Source organism: Bombina bombina, chromosome 1 (assembly GCF_027579735.1).
Source record: "Bombina bombina isolate aBomBom1 chromosome 1, aBomBom1.pri, whole genome shotgun sequence".
Classification (NCBI taxonomy): domain Eukaryota; kingdom Metazoa; phylum Chordata; class Amphibia; order Anura; family Bombinatoridae; genus Bombina; species Bombina bombina.
In genome coordinates, this window is record NC_069499.1 from 643,423,315 (window position 1) to 643,438,621 (window position 15,307).

General features: G+C 37.9%; 1 protein-coding gene across 1 annotated transcript in view; it reads left to right on the forward strand.

Annotated features, from left to right (window-relative positions):
* The window catches only part of LOC128645825 (uncharacterized), a 111,261-nt gene that overhangs the window by 52,597 nt on the left and 43,357 nt on the right, over positions 1-15,307 (forward strand). Inside the window, exons 6-7 of the mRNA XM_053699100.1 lie at positions 11,221-11,321; positions 14,555-14,625. Coding sequence (XP_053555075.1) covers positions 11,221-11,321; positions 14,555-14,625 — 172 coding nt within the window. The remainder of the gene's footprint in view (positions 1-11,220; positions 11,322-14,554; positions 14,626-15,307) is intronic.

Genomic DNA, 15,307 nt, shown 5'->3' on the forward strand with positions numbered 1-15,307 from the left:
GTGTTAATATGTGTATATACATATATTAACACATAAATATTATACAGTATGTATATAATCATATACATATATATTTACAATTTGCTGCCATCGCTGCACTACTTATCCCCTTCGCTGCATAAGTTCTCATTCCGTGTCTCACAGCATGCGAATGAGGCTCCCATTGGAGCCTATGGAAGGTCGCTCTTGTAAGGGCAATGCTTCCCAGCAATGTGAAATTGAGCTTGTGTTTGCGTTGTTGTCAGTGGCGACTCTAGGAACAAAATATAGGGGGGGCACATAAGATAGAACAGTCAAAATTGCAGGGGCACTAATAATTAGGCGGCTGCCTCGTGTAGGGTTGCCACCTTTTCTTCAAGCCAAATCCGAACACTAGTGCCGCACTGCAATTTTTTTGAAGATGTATGTATGTGTTTATAAGTCAGTGTATGTATGTGTGTATATGTCAGTGTATGTGTGTGTGTATATGTCAGTGTATGTGTGTGTATAAGTCAGTGTATGTATGTGTGTATATATCAGTGTATGTGTGTGTATGTCAGTGTATGTGTGTGTGTGTATGTCAGTGTATGTGTGTGTGTATATGGGGCCCATTTATCAAAGGGCTTGCGGACCTGATCCGACACTGCGGATCAGGTCCGCAAGACCTCGCTAAATGCGGAGAGCAATACGCTCTCCACATTTAACATTGCACCAGCAGCTCACAAGAGCTGCTGGTGCAACGCCGCCCCCTGCTGACTCGCGGCCAATCGGCCGCCAGCAGGGAGCTGTCAATCAACCCGATCGTATTCGATCGGGTTGATTTCCGGTGATTCCTGTCCGCCTGCTCAGAGCAGGCGGACAGGGTTATGGAGCAGCGGTCTTTAGACCGCTGCTTCATAACTTGTGTTTCTGGCGAGTCTGAAGACTCGCCAGAAACACGGCCCTTCAAGCTCCGTACGGAGCTTGATAAATGGGCCTGTATATGTCAGTGTTTATGTGTGTGTATATGTCAGTCTTTATGTATGTGTGTATATGTCAGTCTTTATGTGTGTATATATAAGAGTTGCCACCTGTCCAGGATTGGCCCGGACAGTTTGGGTTTTGAATTATGTGTCCAGGTTTATGATGAAGTTGTGATCCAGATTTAGCCATTTTATTCAGTTGTTTTTTATGATTGCTGTTAGTGTTCTGGTTTGGCTTGAAGAAAAAGTGTCAATTCTAGTGTATATGCCAGTGTTTATGTGTGTGTATATGACAGTTGGGTAATACTGAGGACTGGAAGAACAATTGCTCACATTTAGTGGCTACTGCCACAAAAAATCTTAATATAAACCAATAAGCACCTATCTCCCAGTAGTGCATTAATATTCCTGAGCCTACCTAGGTATGACTTTCAACAAAGGATACAAAGAAAATTAGATAACAGAAGTTAGAAAGTTTTTTTAAATCACATCCCTTGCTCTGAATTGTGAAAGAAAATGTTGGGGTTTCCTGTTCCTTTAATTAATAGTCAGTGTAAAACTTTATTGAAACAGTGAGAAAAAAATATATATTCTCTACTGTAGGTTATACATGACAGAATTTGTGTAATTTAGGATATTTTTGTTAAATGTGAATGTATGTATTAGAAAATAAATAAATACACACACACACATTCACACAGCATACACATATATACATACACTGCACACACTACACAGCATACACATATATACACACACACACACATTCACACACACACTACACAGCATATACACATTCACACACTACATGGCATACACATATATACACATTCACACACTACACATCATATACACACACATTCACACACTACATCACATACACATATACATGTAGACACACACATACTACATATACATGTACACACACAGCATACACATGTACACACACAGCATACACATGTGCACACACATATGACATATACATGTATACACACACTACACAAAATACACATATTCACACACACACTACACAGATGGGTCTTAGCCTGTATCCTCTTACAGGACCCTGCACATACCGCTCTTGACACTGAGGCCATTTGTTTGATGTACATGATTTTTTATCTATGATGCAGGCCCCCACAGCCTACAAAACCATTTCATCCTGAGTGACTTCTCTTAGTTATCAATGAAGGGAGGGGGCAGCAGGAGTCGGACAATTACAATGATTATATTAGTGACAATCTACATAGAAAGATAAGTTATTATTAAATACGATATTAGCAATGTGATGAGTGGTTGTAATACAATCACATTGCTAATACCGGATTTAATATTAATGTACCGCAAATGTTATACAGATATATTTTTACTTATTCACATAATGTTATTGTGCTTTGTAATCGTAAATACACAGTCACTCTGTTTCAGATTTACCCTCCTCCTGAGTCCTGGATTAGACCATTCTGCAGCTAAGAGATCGTAAAGTTTAGTTCAAGCACAAAGCTAGACAAGAGAGGGATCAAACCCAGTCAGACACTGGCAATCACCAGCCCCTCTAGAAGTTCAATATTAACCCCCACCCCCAGACACATCTCTAACAGAATTACGCTATATACAGTTGCATTGTGAATAAAGTTACAGAAACAATGTGCATTGATGAATACTTTTTATACTGGTACTAGTTTTTTTTTTTACAATTTATAAATCAAATAGGCAAATAACTAAGGTTTTTTCTTATAGATACGAGTAACTAGTCTACAACAAACACTGTGAGTTAACGGTCCAGCCTTACAATACCTGATTACTTTATTGAACAGCATCAGCGCGTAACACAGCAATGTCTGCATTTGGTGTGGGTCAGCATATGTCCAGTAGAGACTGCCACTTGATGATGGGAAATATATACCTTATTACCTGTGGATTGCTGTAGCCTTAGTGCACTCACTGGCGTCCTCAAACACACTTTGCCACAGCACAGTGGCAAGACTCCAGGCTTCAAGTCCTCAAGACCGTTGTTCCCCAACCCCACCCGGCGCCCGCATGCCCAGCTGCCCGCACTGAGTCAGGCCATGAGGCCAGTTTGCTAGTCAGCACATGTAGTCACGTGCGCCAACAACTGCACTGACTGACTGTGCAGCTGTGACGGTATTGGGCGCAATTGTGGTCACATGATGACCACTTGGTGGAGGGCCCAATCGTAATTAAAAAAATGTTTTAAAAAAATTAATCAGCTATACTGCAGTCCGAGTGGTGGGGGGCAAACGGGGGGCAAGACAATTTCTAGGGGGTGCAAATGCCCCCCTTGCCCCCTGTAGCGACGCCACTGGTTGTTGTCAACTTGTAATACCAGTGCACATTAGCGAAAGCGATATTAAGTGCTCCACTTGTAATCTAGCCCTTAAAAGGTGCTCTTTCATGTGCATAATAGAAATGTGTTGAGTTTAATGTCCTTTTAAATGTATATATCATGCTTATACCAGAATGAGACAGACTTTATTAGACACATGGCATTGCATTGACATGATAGTAAAAAGATTGTGGAAATCAATATACTGGGGTAGATTTACTATAGCGAATCATGTCTGCCATGCATCGCTAAATGCCGAAAGCATATGCTGTCAGCATTTAACATTGCACAAGCATTTCTCCAGACGGGCAGAAGTCTTCATCCAGGCAGCATCTTCTGTCTTCATCCATCCGGAGCGTTGCAGGTCCATCTTCAAGCCAGCCGACGCGGAGCATCCTCTTCTTCCGACAACTCCCGACGAATGAAGGTTCCTTTAAATGACATCATCCAAGATGGCGTCCCTTGAATTCCGATTAGCTAATAGGATTCTATCAGCCAATCGGAATTAAGGTAGGAAAAATCCTATAGGCTGATCCAATCAGCAAATAGAATTGAAGTTCAATCCTATTGGCTGATCCAATCAGCCAATAGAATTGAAGTTCAATCCTATTGGCTGATCCAATCAATCAATAGGATTGAGCTTGCATTCTATTGGCTGTTCCAATCAGCCAATAGAATGCGAGCTCAATTCTTTTGGCTGATTTTTTTCCTACCTTAATTCCGATTGGCTGTTAGGGGGTGTTTGTTTTCTTTTGTAGCAAAAGAGATGTCAACTTTAGGGCAATGCCCTACAAAAGGCCATTTTAAGGGCCCCCAAAAGGCCCTTTTAAGGGCCCTTGGTAGTTTATTCTAGATTAGGCTTTTTTATTTAGTTTTTTTTTTTTTTTTTAAAGGGTATTAGAATAGGAATAATTTTTATTTTTTTGGATAATTTTGTTTGTTATTTTTTGTAATAGTAGGTTTTTTAATTTTTTGTAATGGTAGGTTTTTTTATTTTTTGTAATGATAGGTTTTTTATTTTTTGTAATTTTAGGTTTTAGTGTAAGGCAGCTTAGGTTTTATTTCACAGGTAAGTTTGTATTTATTTTAACTAGGTAGTTAGTAAATAGTTAATAACTATTTACTAACTTGTCTACCTAGTTAAAATAAATACAAACTTACCTGTGCAATAAAAATAAAACTTAAGCTAGCTACAATATAACTATTAGTTATATTGTGACTAGCTTAGGTTTTATTTCACAGGTAAGTATTTAGTTTTAAATAGGTATTATGCAGTTAATAATTGTAACTTTAGTTTAGCTCTATTTTAATTATGTTAAAGTTAGGGGATGTTAGGTTTAGGGGTTAATATGTTTATTTAGTGGTAGTGATGTGGGAGGCCAGAGGTTTAGGGGTTAATATCTTAATTTAGTGGCGGTGATATCAGGGAGTGGCGGATTAGGGGTTAATAACTTTAATATAGTGGCAGCGATATCTGGAGCGGCAGATTAGGGGTTAATAACTTTATTTAGGTGGCGGCGATATCGGGAGCAGCAGAATAGGGGTTAATACCTGTAGGCAGGTGGCGTCGATGTCGGTGGGGGGCAGATTAGGGGTGTTTAGGTGTGGGGTTTATGTCAGGGTGTTAGGTTTAAACGTTAGTTAGTTTCCCCATAGACATCAATGGGGCTGCGTTACAGAGCTTTTCATTCTGCGATCGCAGGTGTAAGACTTTCTTCTAACCCGCTCTCCCCTTTGATGTCTATGGGGAAAGCGTGCATGAGCACGTCAAAACAGCGCTTGCTTAAAAGCACCATATCACATGCACAAGCCGGGTTTTTCAAAACTTGTAATGGCTGCGCTATAGGGGGTTAAATAATGCAACTTTTGTTGTGTTCGTTAAGTTCCCTATAGCGCGCACAACTCATAATCTAACTGAATTTTTTTTTTTTAAAAAAAACCTCCTTTCCTCCAGCCTTAAATTGTGTTCCCTTGTCACAAACAATTGTCTTGGAATAAACAGGGATTCCGACATCTCTGTATATGGGCCTTGAATATATTTAAAGTAATTATGTCACCTCTCAAGCGCCTTTTTTCCAGAGTAAATGGACCCACTTTGGCTAACCTCTCCTCATAGCTTAAATCCTATATTTTATTAGTTTTATGTCTCTTCCCTAAACTTTTTCTAATTCTGCAATGGGACTGATTCTCTGACCATGTGACAGAAGCAGAGCGCCTCTACAGATCAGAGACATTGGGGCCGAATAATCAAGCTCCGAATGGAACATGGTGCCCCTTGTTGGCTCGCCGGAAACAGAAGTTATGAAGCAGCGGTCTAAAGACCGGTGCTCCATAACTTGTCCACCTGCTCTGAGGCGGGGGACAGAAATCAACCCAAACGAATACGATCCGGTTGATTGACACCCTGGCGAACCTGCAGGGGGCGGTATTGCACAAGCAGTTCTGGTGAACTGCTTTTTCAATGATAAATACTGACAGCGTATGCTGTCGGCATTTATCGATGTGCAGCGGACATCTGATACGCTACATCGTTTCATGTCTGCTCGCACTTTGATAAATATGCCCCATTGTCAGCTTTTTCCAGAGCAGGAGCTTTACACAGTTTAAAAGTTAAAGAAAATACAAAGTCTGCCAAATGTGACTGATCTGTGAATGAGCACTACTACAGTCACATGTTGTGATAATACGCAAGATCCACGATAGCTTTTTCATTTTAGGCGTGCTGAAGCAAGAATGGGGCTGCAAACCCCACAAGTGACCCACCTTAGAAATAACAAAATATCAGTCATTATTTACTGCCCCCCGACCTATAATTTAACTCTGAAGAGCAAGTGCACTTGGCAGGCTATTTCCTTAATTAGCCCAGACAGAGATTATCAGATAAGAAACTGCCAAACAGTGGAACTTTTACTAACAAAATGATAGTGGCTATCTGTGGTTACTCCAGTAACAAGTCCTAACTGGCTCAACCAATTAAGGCAAGTGGTTGGTGGAAAACATTTTCAGCAAACAAGTTTTAAATGCAATCAAAATACAATCACCTAATATGTTATTTACCTGCAATCTGCAGACAAAGTGCAAATGTATTAATTCCCTTGTGCCCTCAGATGTATGCAATGTTCTCACTGTAATATGATTTTACCGCTGTCAGTAGAAACGTACAAGAGAATAGATGAGGTCAGCATAATGTGGAGGAGGAGCACGTAGCACTGTTCTGGGCAGATGACCAGGGCTTACTACTGGAATAGGCACAGTCTACTTGTGACTGTCATGCAATAATCTGAGTACATTATTGGTACTTCCTCTCCCTACTGATCTGGGCTATCCTGCCAAATGTGGCAACTAAATGTGGACAATTCTAATTGAATGAATGTCTCTTGCAAAACTTTATGTTTTGTGAATCTAGGCTGAGGTTTAATGTATCTATGTGAAGCTTTGATGTGATTGTTCAGTGTAAGATGAAGAGATGAACTAGATTAAGTTTACCTATTACTTTTGTATTGTGTAGAGATGCAAATACATGCTATTCACCAGCAGCTAAGAAATTATCAGCCATCAAAAATACAATTTAGTCAAAGGAAAAATAAACTGTTATTGTTTAGATACAGTATAAATGTAATTATTTTAATTCTATTATCAAATTTACGTAATTCTCTTGTTATCCTTTGTTGAAAATCATACCTAGGTATGCTCAGTAGTAACACTGCATTAATGGAAGCTAGCTGGTGATTGGCCCCAGTAGTGCATTGCTGCTCTGAAGCTAAACTCATAGTTGCATGCAAGCAAAAGTGCAATGATAAAATAGGCTAACACAGAGCGTTTTCTGTTTGCAATTTTATTTCCCTTTAAATTAATATTTATTTTTTATATTCATGCATAGTATACAATAGTAATTACTGCATGAAAAAATATATAAATGCAAATGCAGTGTTTTAGATGTATGTAACATTGTCCTTGGTTTGTAAAATGTGCATTTTTGGAGTCCAGTGACCAGGAGTGTAACTATAGGGGTCTCAGTGGAGTCAATTGGGACTGAGTCTGCACCTCTAGAGAGCCCACCGGGCCCTACATTCAGTAGTGACATGGCTAGAGGGGGCCTGGGCTTCATGTACAGCCCCTCTGTGTACTCCCCTGAGAAAAGGGGCTCTTGGTTTAAGGATAGTCTATGGCTTTGCCATTACCATTTGGTGTGTCAGAGTTTCCAAGTTGGCTGTTAGAGTGTTGGTGTATAGAAAAACCTGCCACCATATTTGTACATGAAGTCAGGGCAAGTGCATGTCCTCTGGCAGGGGGAAAGATGACTTATAGCTGTTGAAAATGGGGCTGTCGCAGTCTTTGCTCTAGGGCCATGTGAGGTCTAGTCACGAAGATACCAGGGGCATAGCTTCTTTAATGTTGTTTATTGTATCTTCTATGAAGTATCTATTTTGGGATGGATATAAATGAGTTCCTATATTAGTAAATAAATCAATGTGAATAATGATTTATGTATCAGCGTTCAAAATCCTGCAAATACAAGGTTTTTCTACTAAGCATAACCAAACATTTTTGGGCCAGATTACAAGTGGAGCGGTATTTATCGCTCCTGTGCTAACTCTGCTAGAAGTAAGGTTTTTTTGTGTGTGTTGGGTAGTGCTCATTTTACAAATTAAAAGTAAAATGTTTTCGCATGCACTAACCCGATGCGTGCAAAATGCCGAACTTTGAATATCGTGATCCCGTTAATGTATTCCCCCATAGAAGTCAATGGAGCAAAAAAGTGGAAAAAAATCCTTACACCCTACTCGCATGCAAATCCGGTCTCATTTTCTCAAGTGCGCTAACCCAACATGAAAACATGAATATTTCACATTCCAATGTTCTTCACATAGCAGAATATATTCTATTTATGCATAATACATATTTCTACATATATCTGAGGGTATTTTGGTAAAATATATAATATCTATCTATCTATCTATCTATCTATCTATATTTATATATATATATTTATATATATATTATTTTATATAGGTATAGCTATATACAGATAAATATAGGAATATCTATTTATAAATACTTAGAACATATTCCCCTATGTGAAGAACATTGGAATTTGAAATATTTACAGTAAATACACAATATGACACTTCATTAAATATGAATATTGCATAAATATGAGTTTATATGTTTTCAGCTACTTAACTGCAAAGGGCTTCAATGCACTTATATATATGTGTATATATCTGTGCATATGTATTTATGTGTTTATATGTGTATATATGTCTGTAAATACATATATACACATATAAACACATAAATACATATGTACACACATAGACATATATCTATACATACATATGCATATGTAGACATGTATATTTATGTATCTCTAAGTTAAAGCCCTTTGTCTGCCTTTTTTTTCTTTCTGAGACTTTATATCTTTAAACCTTTATAACTTTTTTGTGCAATATTTTTTTTTAATTAATTTAACCAGAGCTCTAAGGAAATGGTAATCGCGATTACTCTCACACGTTCACATTTACTTTCAACTTGTAATACGAGCGCTACTGCCGTCATGTGCAAGAAGCCGCGATAAACCTCTTTTCGCTTGTGTGTAACTGTTAGCTTGCCACTTGTTATCTGATCCTTTAAGGGGAAATAATATTTGAATTGTATGTCCCTTTAGGCCATGCCATACACTACATTCTAAATGGGACTAGGGAAAGATTTCTCATTAGGCAATGCAGGCAACTGCCTAGAGGTTCTAAGGGGCAGCTTCTTGTCTGGTCATAACAATTTGCAGTATTCTCCTAGTCATAAAATATTCTGTTTACTGTCTGTTGCCAAGTGTTGTGTTCTAGGGCATGTATAGACTTTTTTTGTAAGCAGTTATTTTTGTGGACAGACAATAACGAGAGCATAAATTAGTGGTGACATCCCTTGGCACAAGTGGGAAGCGGCTAAAACAATCTGTAGTAAGTTCACCAGTGGACTCATTAGATATGCAGTGAAGCTGATTGAACTAGTTTACTTATGTTTGGATATCTGTCACAAATTACTTCAAACTTCAAACCCCCTTTTACAGCCATCAATTTTCACAGACATACACATACCCAAATCTAACCAGAGTTTAAAAATCCTAGGAGCAAGGTCAACTTATATTTCCTTTTGGCATCTAAAACATTTCAGTGTCAGTGTACAGTGTAATGTATGTTTATGTATGTCCCTCCTCCTTGGCTCATAAAAGCAGTCTAACTTCATAAAGTCTAGCTAATATATATGGAGATCTTCGAGGTAGCAGCATTCTTGTGCTGCAGTAATTGCCAGCATGTATACAGTGGAACTTGCTATACTATACTATTACTATAATAGCAGAAAGAAAAAAACAGCATTCTTTAATTCCATCTACAAAGTAGATTTAACCCCTATGAAATCAGGGGCGTATTTTGGCCTAGGCAAACAAGGCACTTGCCTAGGGCAGCAGATTGGAGAGGGGGCAGCACTTTTTTGTGGCTATATTTGTAAAAAGCTTAGTTATTTTAGAAGTATTAGACAGTTATATAATGAGAAATGTTGCCCAGGGAGCTTACATTCTATGAAAGTATTATAAGAGACTGCTCATGGAGCATACTTTTTATAGGTAACTGAACCTTTAATTTTATTTAGCTAGCTATTGCCTTTAGTTATGTTGGCTTTCAGCACTTTGTATTCTGTTTTGGGAAGCATTGTATCAAGAAATCTCTGTTTGGGGGTTTATATATATATATTGCAGCAATAGATAGATGATATGTGTGTGTATGTGTGTATGTTTGTGTGTGTGTGTGTGTGTATGTTTGTGTGTGTGTGTGTATGTGTGTGTGTGTGTGTATGTGTGTGTGTATGTGTGTGTGTATGTGTGTGTGTATGTGTGTGTGTGTGTGTATGTGTGTGTATGTGTATGTGTGTGTGTGTGTGTGTGTGTGTATGTGTATGTGTGTGTGTGTGTGTGTGTGTATGTGTGTGTGTGTGTATGTGTATGTTTGTGTGTGTGTATGTGTGTGTATGTGCAAGTGTTTTGCAAGTCCTTGTAAACATTTACTTTGGAAATTCCATGAGAAAAAGAAATTCACATTACTCCCTGCCAAAAAAACATATGGTCAAAAAAGGCCTAAAACTTGGGGGGGAGGCAGCAGAATTTTGAGTGCCTAGGGCAGCACAAAACATAAATACGTCACTGTATGAAATATTATTAAAGGGACATAGAAAGTGAATGTAAAATTCAAAAGAGTCACATGTGATGTAACAGAAGTCAGAAGACGTTTTAGTGGTAGATGCACATGACGTACTACTTATACTAAGTGGGAACACTCCTCATAAATGTTATCACAGAACTAATGATTCAAAAAATACTTCTCTTTTATTTTTTCCTATCAATATTTGACAAGCAACTACCCTTTAGCAAGTGTACCTGTGGTTACATCCAGATCTTTGTTAGTGACAACACCTCTTGTAGTAGCTATGTATTTGACTACTTGAATACCTACCGCTAGTTCTGGTAAGCTTAAAGGGACATTACAAAAAAAATGTCAAAACTTTTCTACTATACAAATGAAAAAGTAACATGTTATAAATAAATATATATATATATATATATATATATATGAATAATGGTTAATTAAAAGTTGTTTAACTATAAAGTAAGTAAATATGTATCTATTGTTCTCGCAGACTCACAAACACAGCTGCCACTTGCAGAAATTTGGTTTATACAGCACAAGAACAAAGGATATTTTTAGTACATATTTTATTAATATGGAAGTGAAGATAGATTAGGGTTTTATTTAAACGTGCCCTGGTGGTCTACTCGTTGCAAAGGGCACAGCAATGCATACGAGGTAGGGAAGCATTATGAGACTGCTAAAGTGAGAGATGTCACAATAACCAGTGGCTTTGTTTGTGTGCCATCTGCAGCTATGCCCTGCGTCTAGAAGCAATGATATTGAAGAAGGATTTCCCGGCTTGTATCCTATCACAGCTCTCCGCAGCTCGAGAACTGACAGGAGCTGCAGAAGGTAATATATTACTGGATTTAATTGTCTGGCTATGTTTGATAATCATTTTCATGAAACAGTATATTCCACCCTTTATTTTTTCCCTTTAATTAATTAATTTATTAAACAATATTTCTTGAGCTTTATAAATTATTATCTGTGTTTTTGATCTGCTTATTATAAGATGGAGGACTGCTTTATATTCACTAAAGCTCAGGAGTCACTGTGTGGTGCAGAATAGTTAAGGTACACATTTAACATGCTTGAAACACAGTTTGGCCTTTGACCTGACAATTACACAAATGTTTGCCTGTCACAATAGGGGGAATCTAATGGCAAAGGCAGCTGGATCCAATTTCTTGTAAGGGGAGGAAGTAAAAATAAAATGCCCTGTTTTGTTTGGCATTTTGTTTCCAAACAAAATCCTTCTTTTACTATGGGCTAGATTACAAGTGAGGTGCTAAGTTAACGTGCAAACTTAACCGTTTACAGGCACACGTTAAATAACCAGCCATTACAAGTGGTTGGTTAATGCGACCATGATTTCACGTTTTCACTTTGCGCTAAGCGCCATTAACCAGAGGTCAGACCTCTGGTTAAATTTAAAAACTTGCCCCAATTGCCCCAAAAATAAAGAGGACAGTACAGTAACATAATATAAATATATGAGCATTTTGACTTTTTACTATGTGTTTAATTCGTTTGCATGGGTTAAACACATAGTAAAAGAAGAAATGTAATTAAAAAAATAAAATCATCTAACAAAATACATTTTATTCTTAAATGCCCCTTTAATCCATCATGCTATTGCTTCCTCCCTCCTCCCACCCTCCCCTCATATCCCTTCCATTTTTTTGCACCCCCTTACCCTCCTTTCCCATTTTACTGCCTTAGATGTTACAGAATGTGCAAGTTAAAAGGACAGTAAAGTCATAATTAAACTTTCACGATTCAGATAGAGCATGCAATTTTAAAGAACTTTCCAATTTATTTATATGATAAAATGTGCTTTGTTTTCTTAGTATCCTTTGTTGAAGAGTAGGATAAGCAATGCACTATTGGGAGCTAGCTGAACACATCTGGTGAGCCAATGGCAAGAGGCATATAGGTGCAGCCACCAATCACCAGCTTGCTCCCAGCAGTGCACTGCAGCTCCCTAGCCTATTTATGTATGCTCTTCAACAAAGCAAATTTGATAACAGAAGTAAATTGGAAAGTTGTTTAAAATTGCATGCTCTATCTGAATCATGAAAGATTTATTTTGACTTTACTGTCCTTTTAATTAAAGTCCATATTGATTTAGGTCTGGTTTTGAGAGCTTTAGGCTTGGGCACACACAGGATCCAGCAGACTCTCATTAGCATTTTAAACCTAGTGAGATGTGTTACTTACAATGGTTTTGCTTTACAATGAAATGTTACATGTAAACAAAAGTCACATTGAGTTGTAATATTACAGTCAGTAAACTTAGAATACTAGAGAATAGTGCATAATACACAGTGCCAGGTGGTGCCAACTTTATTCAGGCAGCTTGTTGAAAGTTACATGATTTTAATCTCATGATCTTCTCATATGTCAGTGAAAACTCCAAGTGAATTTGAGTAGGTCAGAGAGATAAAAGCCTGATGACTGCATTTTTGCATCTCATCTTTTTGGTTAATCTATACCAGTGTATTAGGTTTGGGTTTGCTGTACCAAATGATTCACTATGCTTTACAACAGCATCTAATATATGAGCATTCAATTAGAAGCGTAAAACCTTTCCAGAGGGACACAGCTCTCTATTTCCCATATTATCATATCCGTCCTAATGCACAGATTCATCAAACCTTAAATCAGCTTCATAGTGTTACAGAATTTAAGAGGTTAGTCTCATTAGACAGTTATCACAATTGTGCTCCTAATCACATACGAGAAGCACATAGATATATTACTGGTCTTTGGAAACACTGGTGCTTTAAACCCTTTTAAATAAAGAATAAAGGGACACTTAATTCACAGTTTAACTTTCATTATTCAGATAGAGAAGGACATAAAAACAACTTTCCAATTTAGTTTTATTATAAAATTTGATTTGTTCTCATGGTATCCTTTGTTGTAGAGTAAACCTAAGTGGGATCATATGATCTCAGGAATGTGCATGTGTCCTTAGCACTCTAAAGCAGCAGTGTTTGCAACAAGGTTTTTGGCAATGTTATACAATGTTGCAAATACTGCTACCATAAATTCATGAAAACGTACAATCTTCTGAGCTTCAATAAGCGTTACTAAGTTTACTCTTCAACAAAGGATCCTACAATAACAAAGCAAATTTGATAATGGAAGTTTTTTTAATGCCTGCTCTATCTAAACCTTAAAAGTTAAATTTCTTGCTCAGTGCAGGATCTCATTTTCGTCTGTTCCTAAATAGCTACAATAGAGGAGATAAGAAAAAATAACTTAAGAGACTGTTCAAGAGTTCTGTCCCTGGACTGCCCTGAGACATCAAAACACTGCAAATGTTGCTAAGAATATTGCAGTTTAAAGGGGTATAAAAGTCAATCGTAGGCTGGCGCTGTTTATTTTAATACATTTTACTACATAAAATCTCTCACTCACGCTCAGACTGTTGCACACTTGTCTCCTCAGATCATATGGTTAAAAAGAATAAATACTGCATTATATACACTTTATACTTATTGAGGGGTTACATTCATTTTGTACAGATTTGCCTACAATACAAAGCCTCTTTATTTAGTTTTACAAAAAACCAATGTAATGATTATCACATCTCCTACTCATTCCAGAGTACGTGGGCTTTCCTGTGCCGTCTTGTGACCTTGGCACTGACTACATTTATATCTGGCACCTGGTGATCTCTTTAATTAAAACAGATAAATAAGCTTCAGAAATGCCTGAAAGCTGTGAGGTTACAACTGTGGTAGGAGGAGATCTTTGCCTCATGCTCTATAAGTAACACCCGAGGGGACCAACCTGCTCAATGTTTATAAAAAGATGCCCACTGGAAAATAATCCCTCATAGGGTAATGATTTGTAAGGGGCACTTAGAGAGGCTGTAAGAGACAGCTATTTCCTAAAATGGATGCATATTGCTGTTGCCATGTTGGTGTGAGCTGTGGCAGTGACTTTAGAGGACTTTTGAAATGGTATTGGGCACCGTACACTATGGGGAACAGTTCATTTTTAAAGAAAACAAACTGGCTATCAATTCCATATGTAACAGCATTTAATTGTCATCTATGTTTTCTCATTAGAAGTACTGCATTGCTCAGAATTGCACTTTATCCTGAGGCTGGTGCTGAAGGCTGGAAACTTTATGAATGCTGTGAGTTTCATATGAAAATTTCTGAAGTAATATACAACAAGAAAGCTGCAATTATTTGCAAAGTGACTAAAATGTGTGGGTACTTTATTCCTGATTGTAGTCAAACTTGAAAGTGTTGTAAAAGGCAATAACACACGCACACATACACCATACACTCTCATACAACACACGCACACATACACCATACACTCTCATACAACACACGCACACATACACCATACACTCTCATATAACACACGCACACATACACCATACACTCTCATACAACACACGCACACATACACCATACACTCTCATACAACACACGCACACATACACCATACACTCTCATATAACACACGCACACATACACCATACACTCTCATACAACACACGCACACATACACCATACACTCTCATATAACACACGCACACATACACCATACACTCTCATACAACACACGCACACATACACCATACACTCTCATACAACACACGCACACATACACCATACACTCTCATACAACACACGCACACATACACCATACACTCTCATATAACACACGCACACATACACCATACACTCTCATACAACACACGCACACATACACCATACACTCTCATATAACACACGCACACATACACCATACACTCTCATACAACACACGCACACATACACCATACACTCTCATACAACACACGC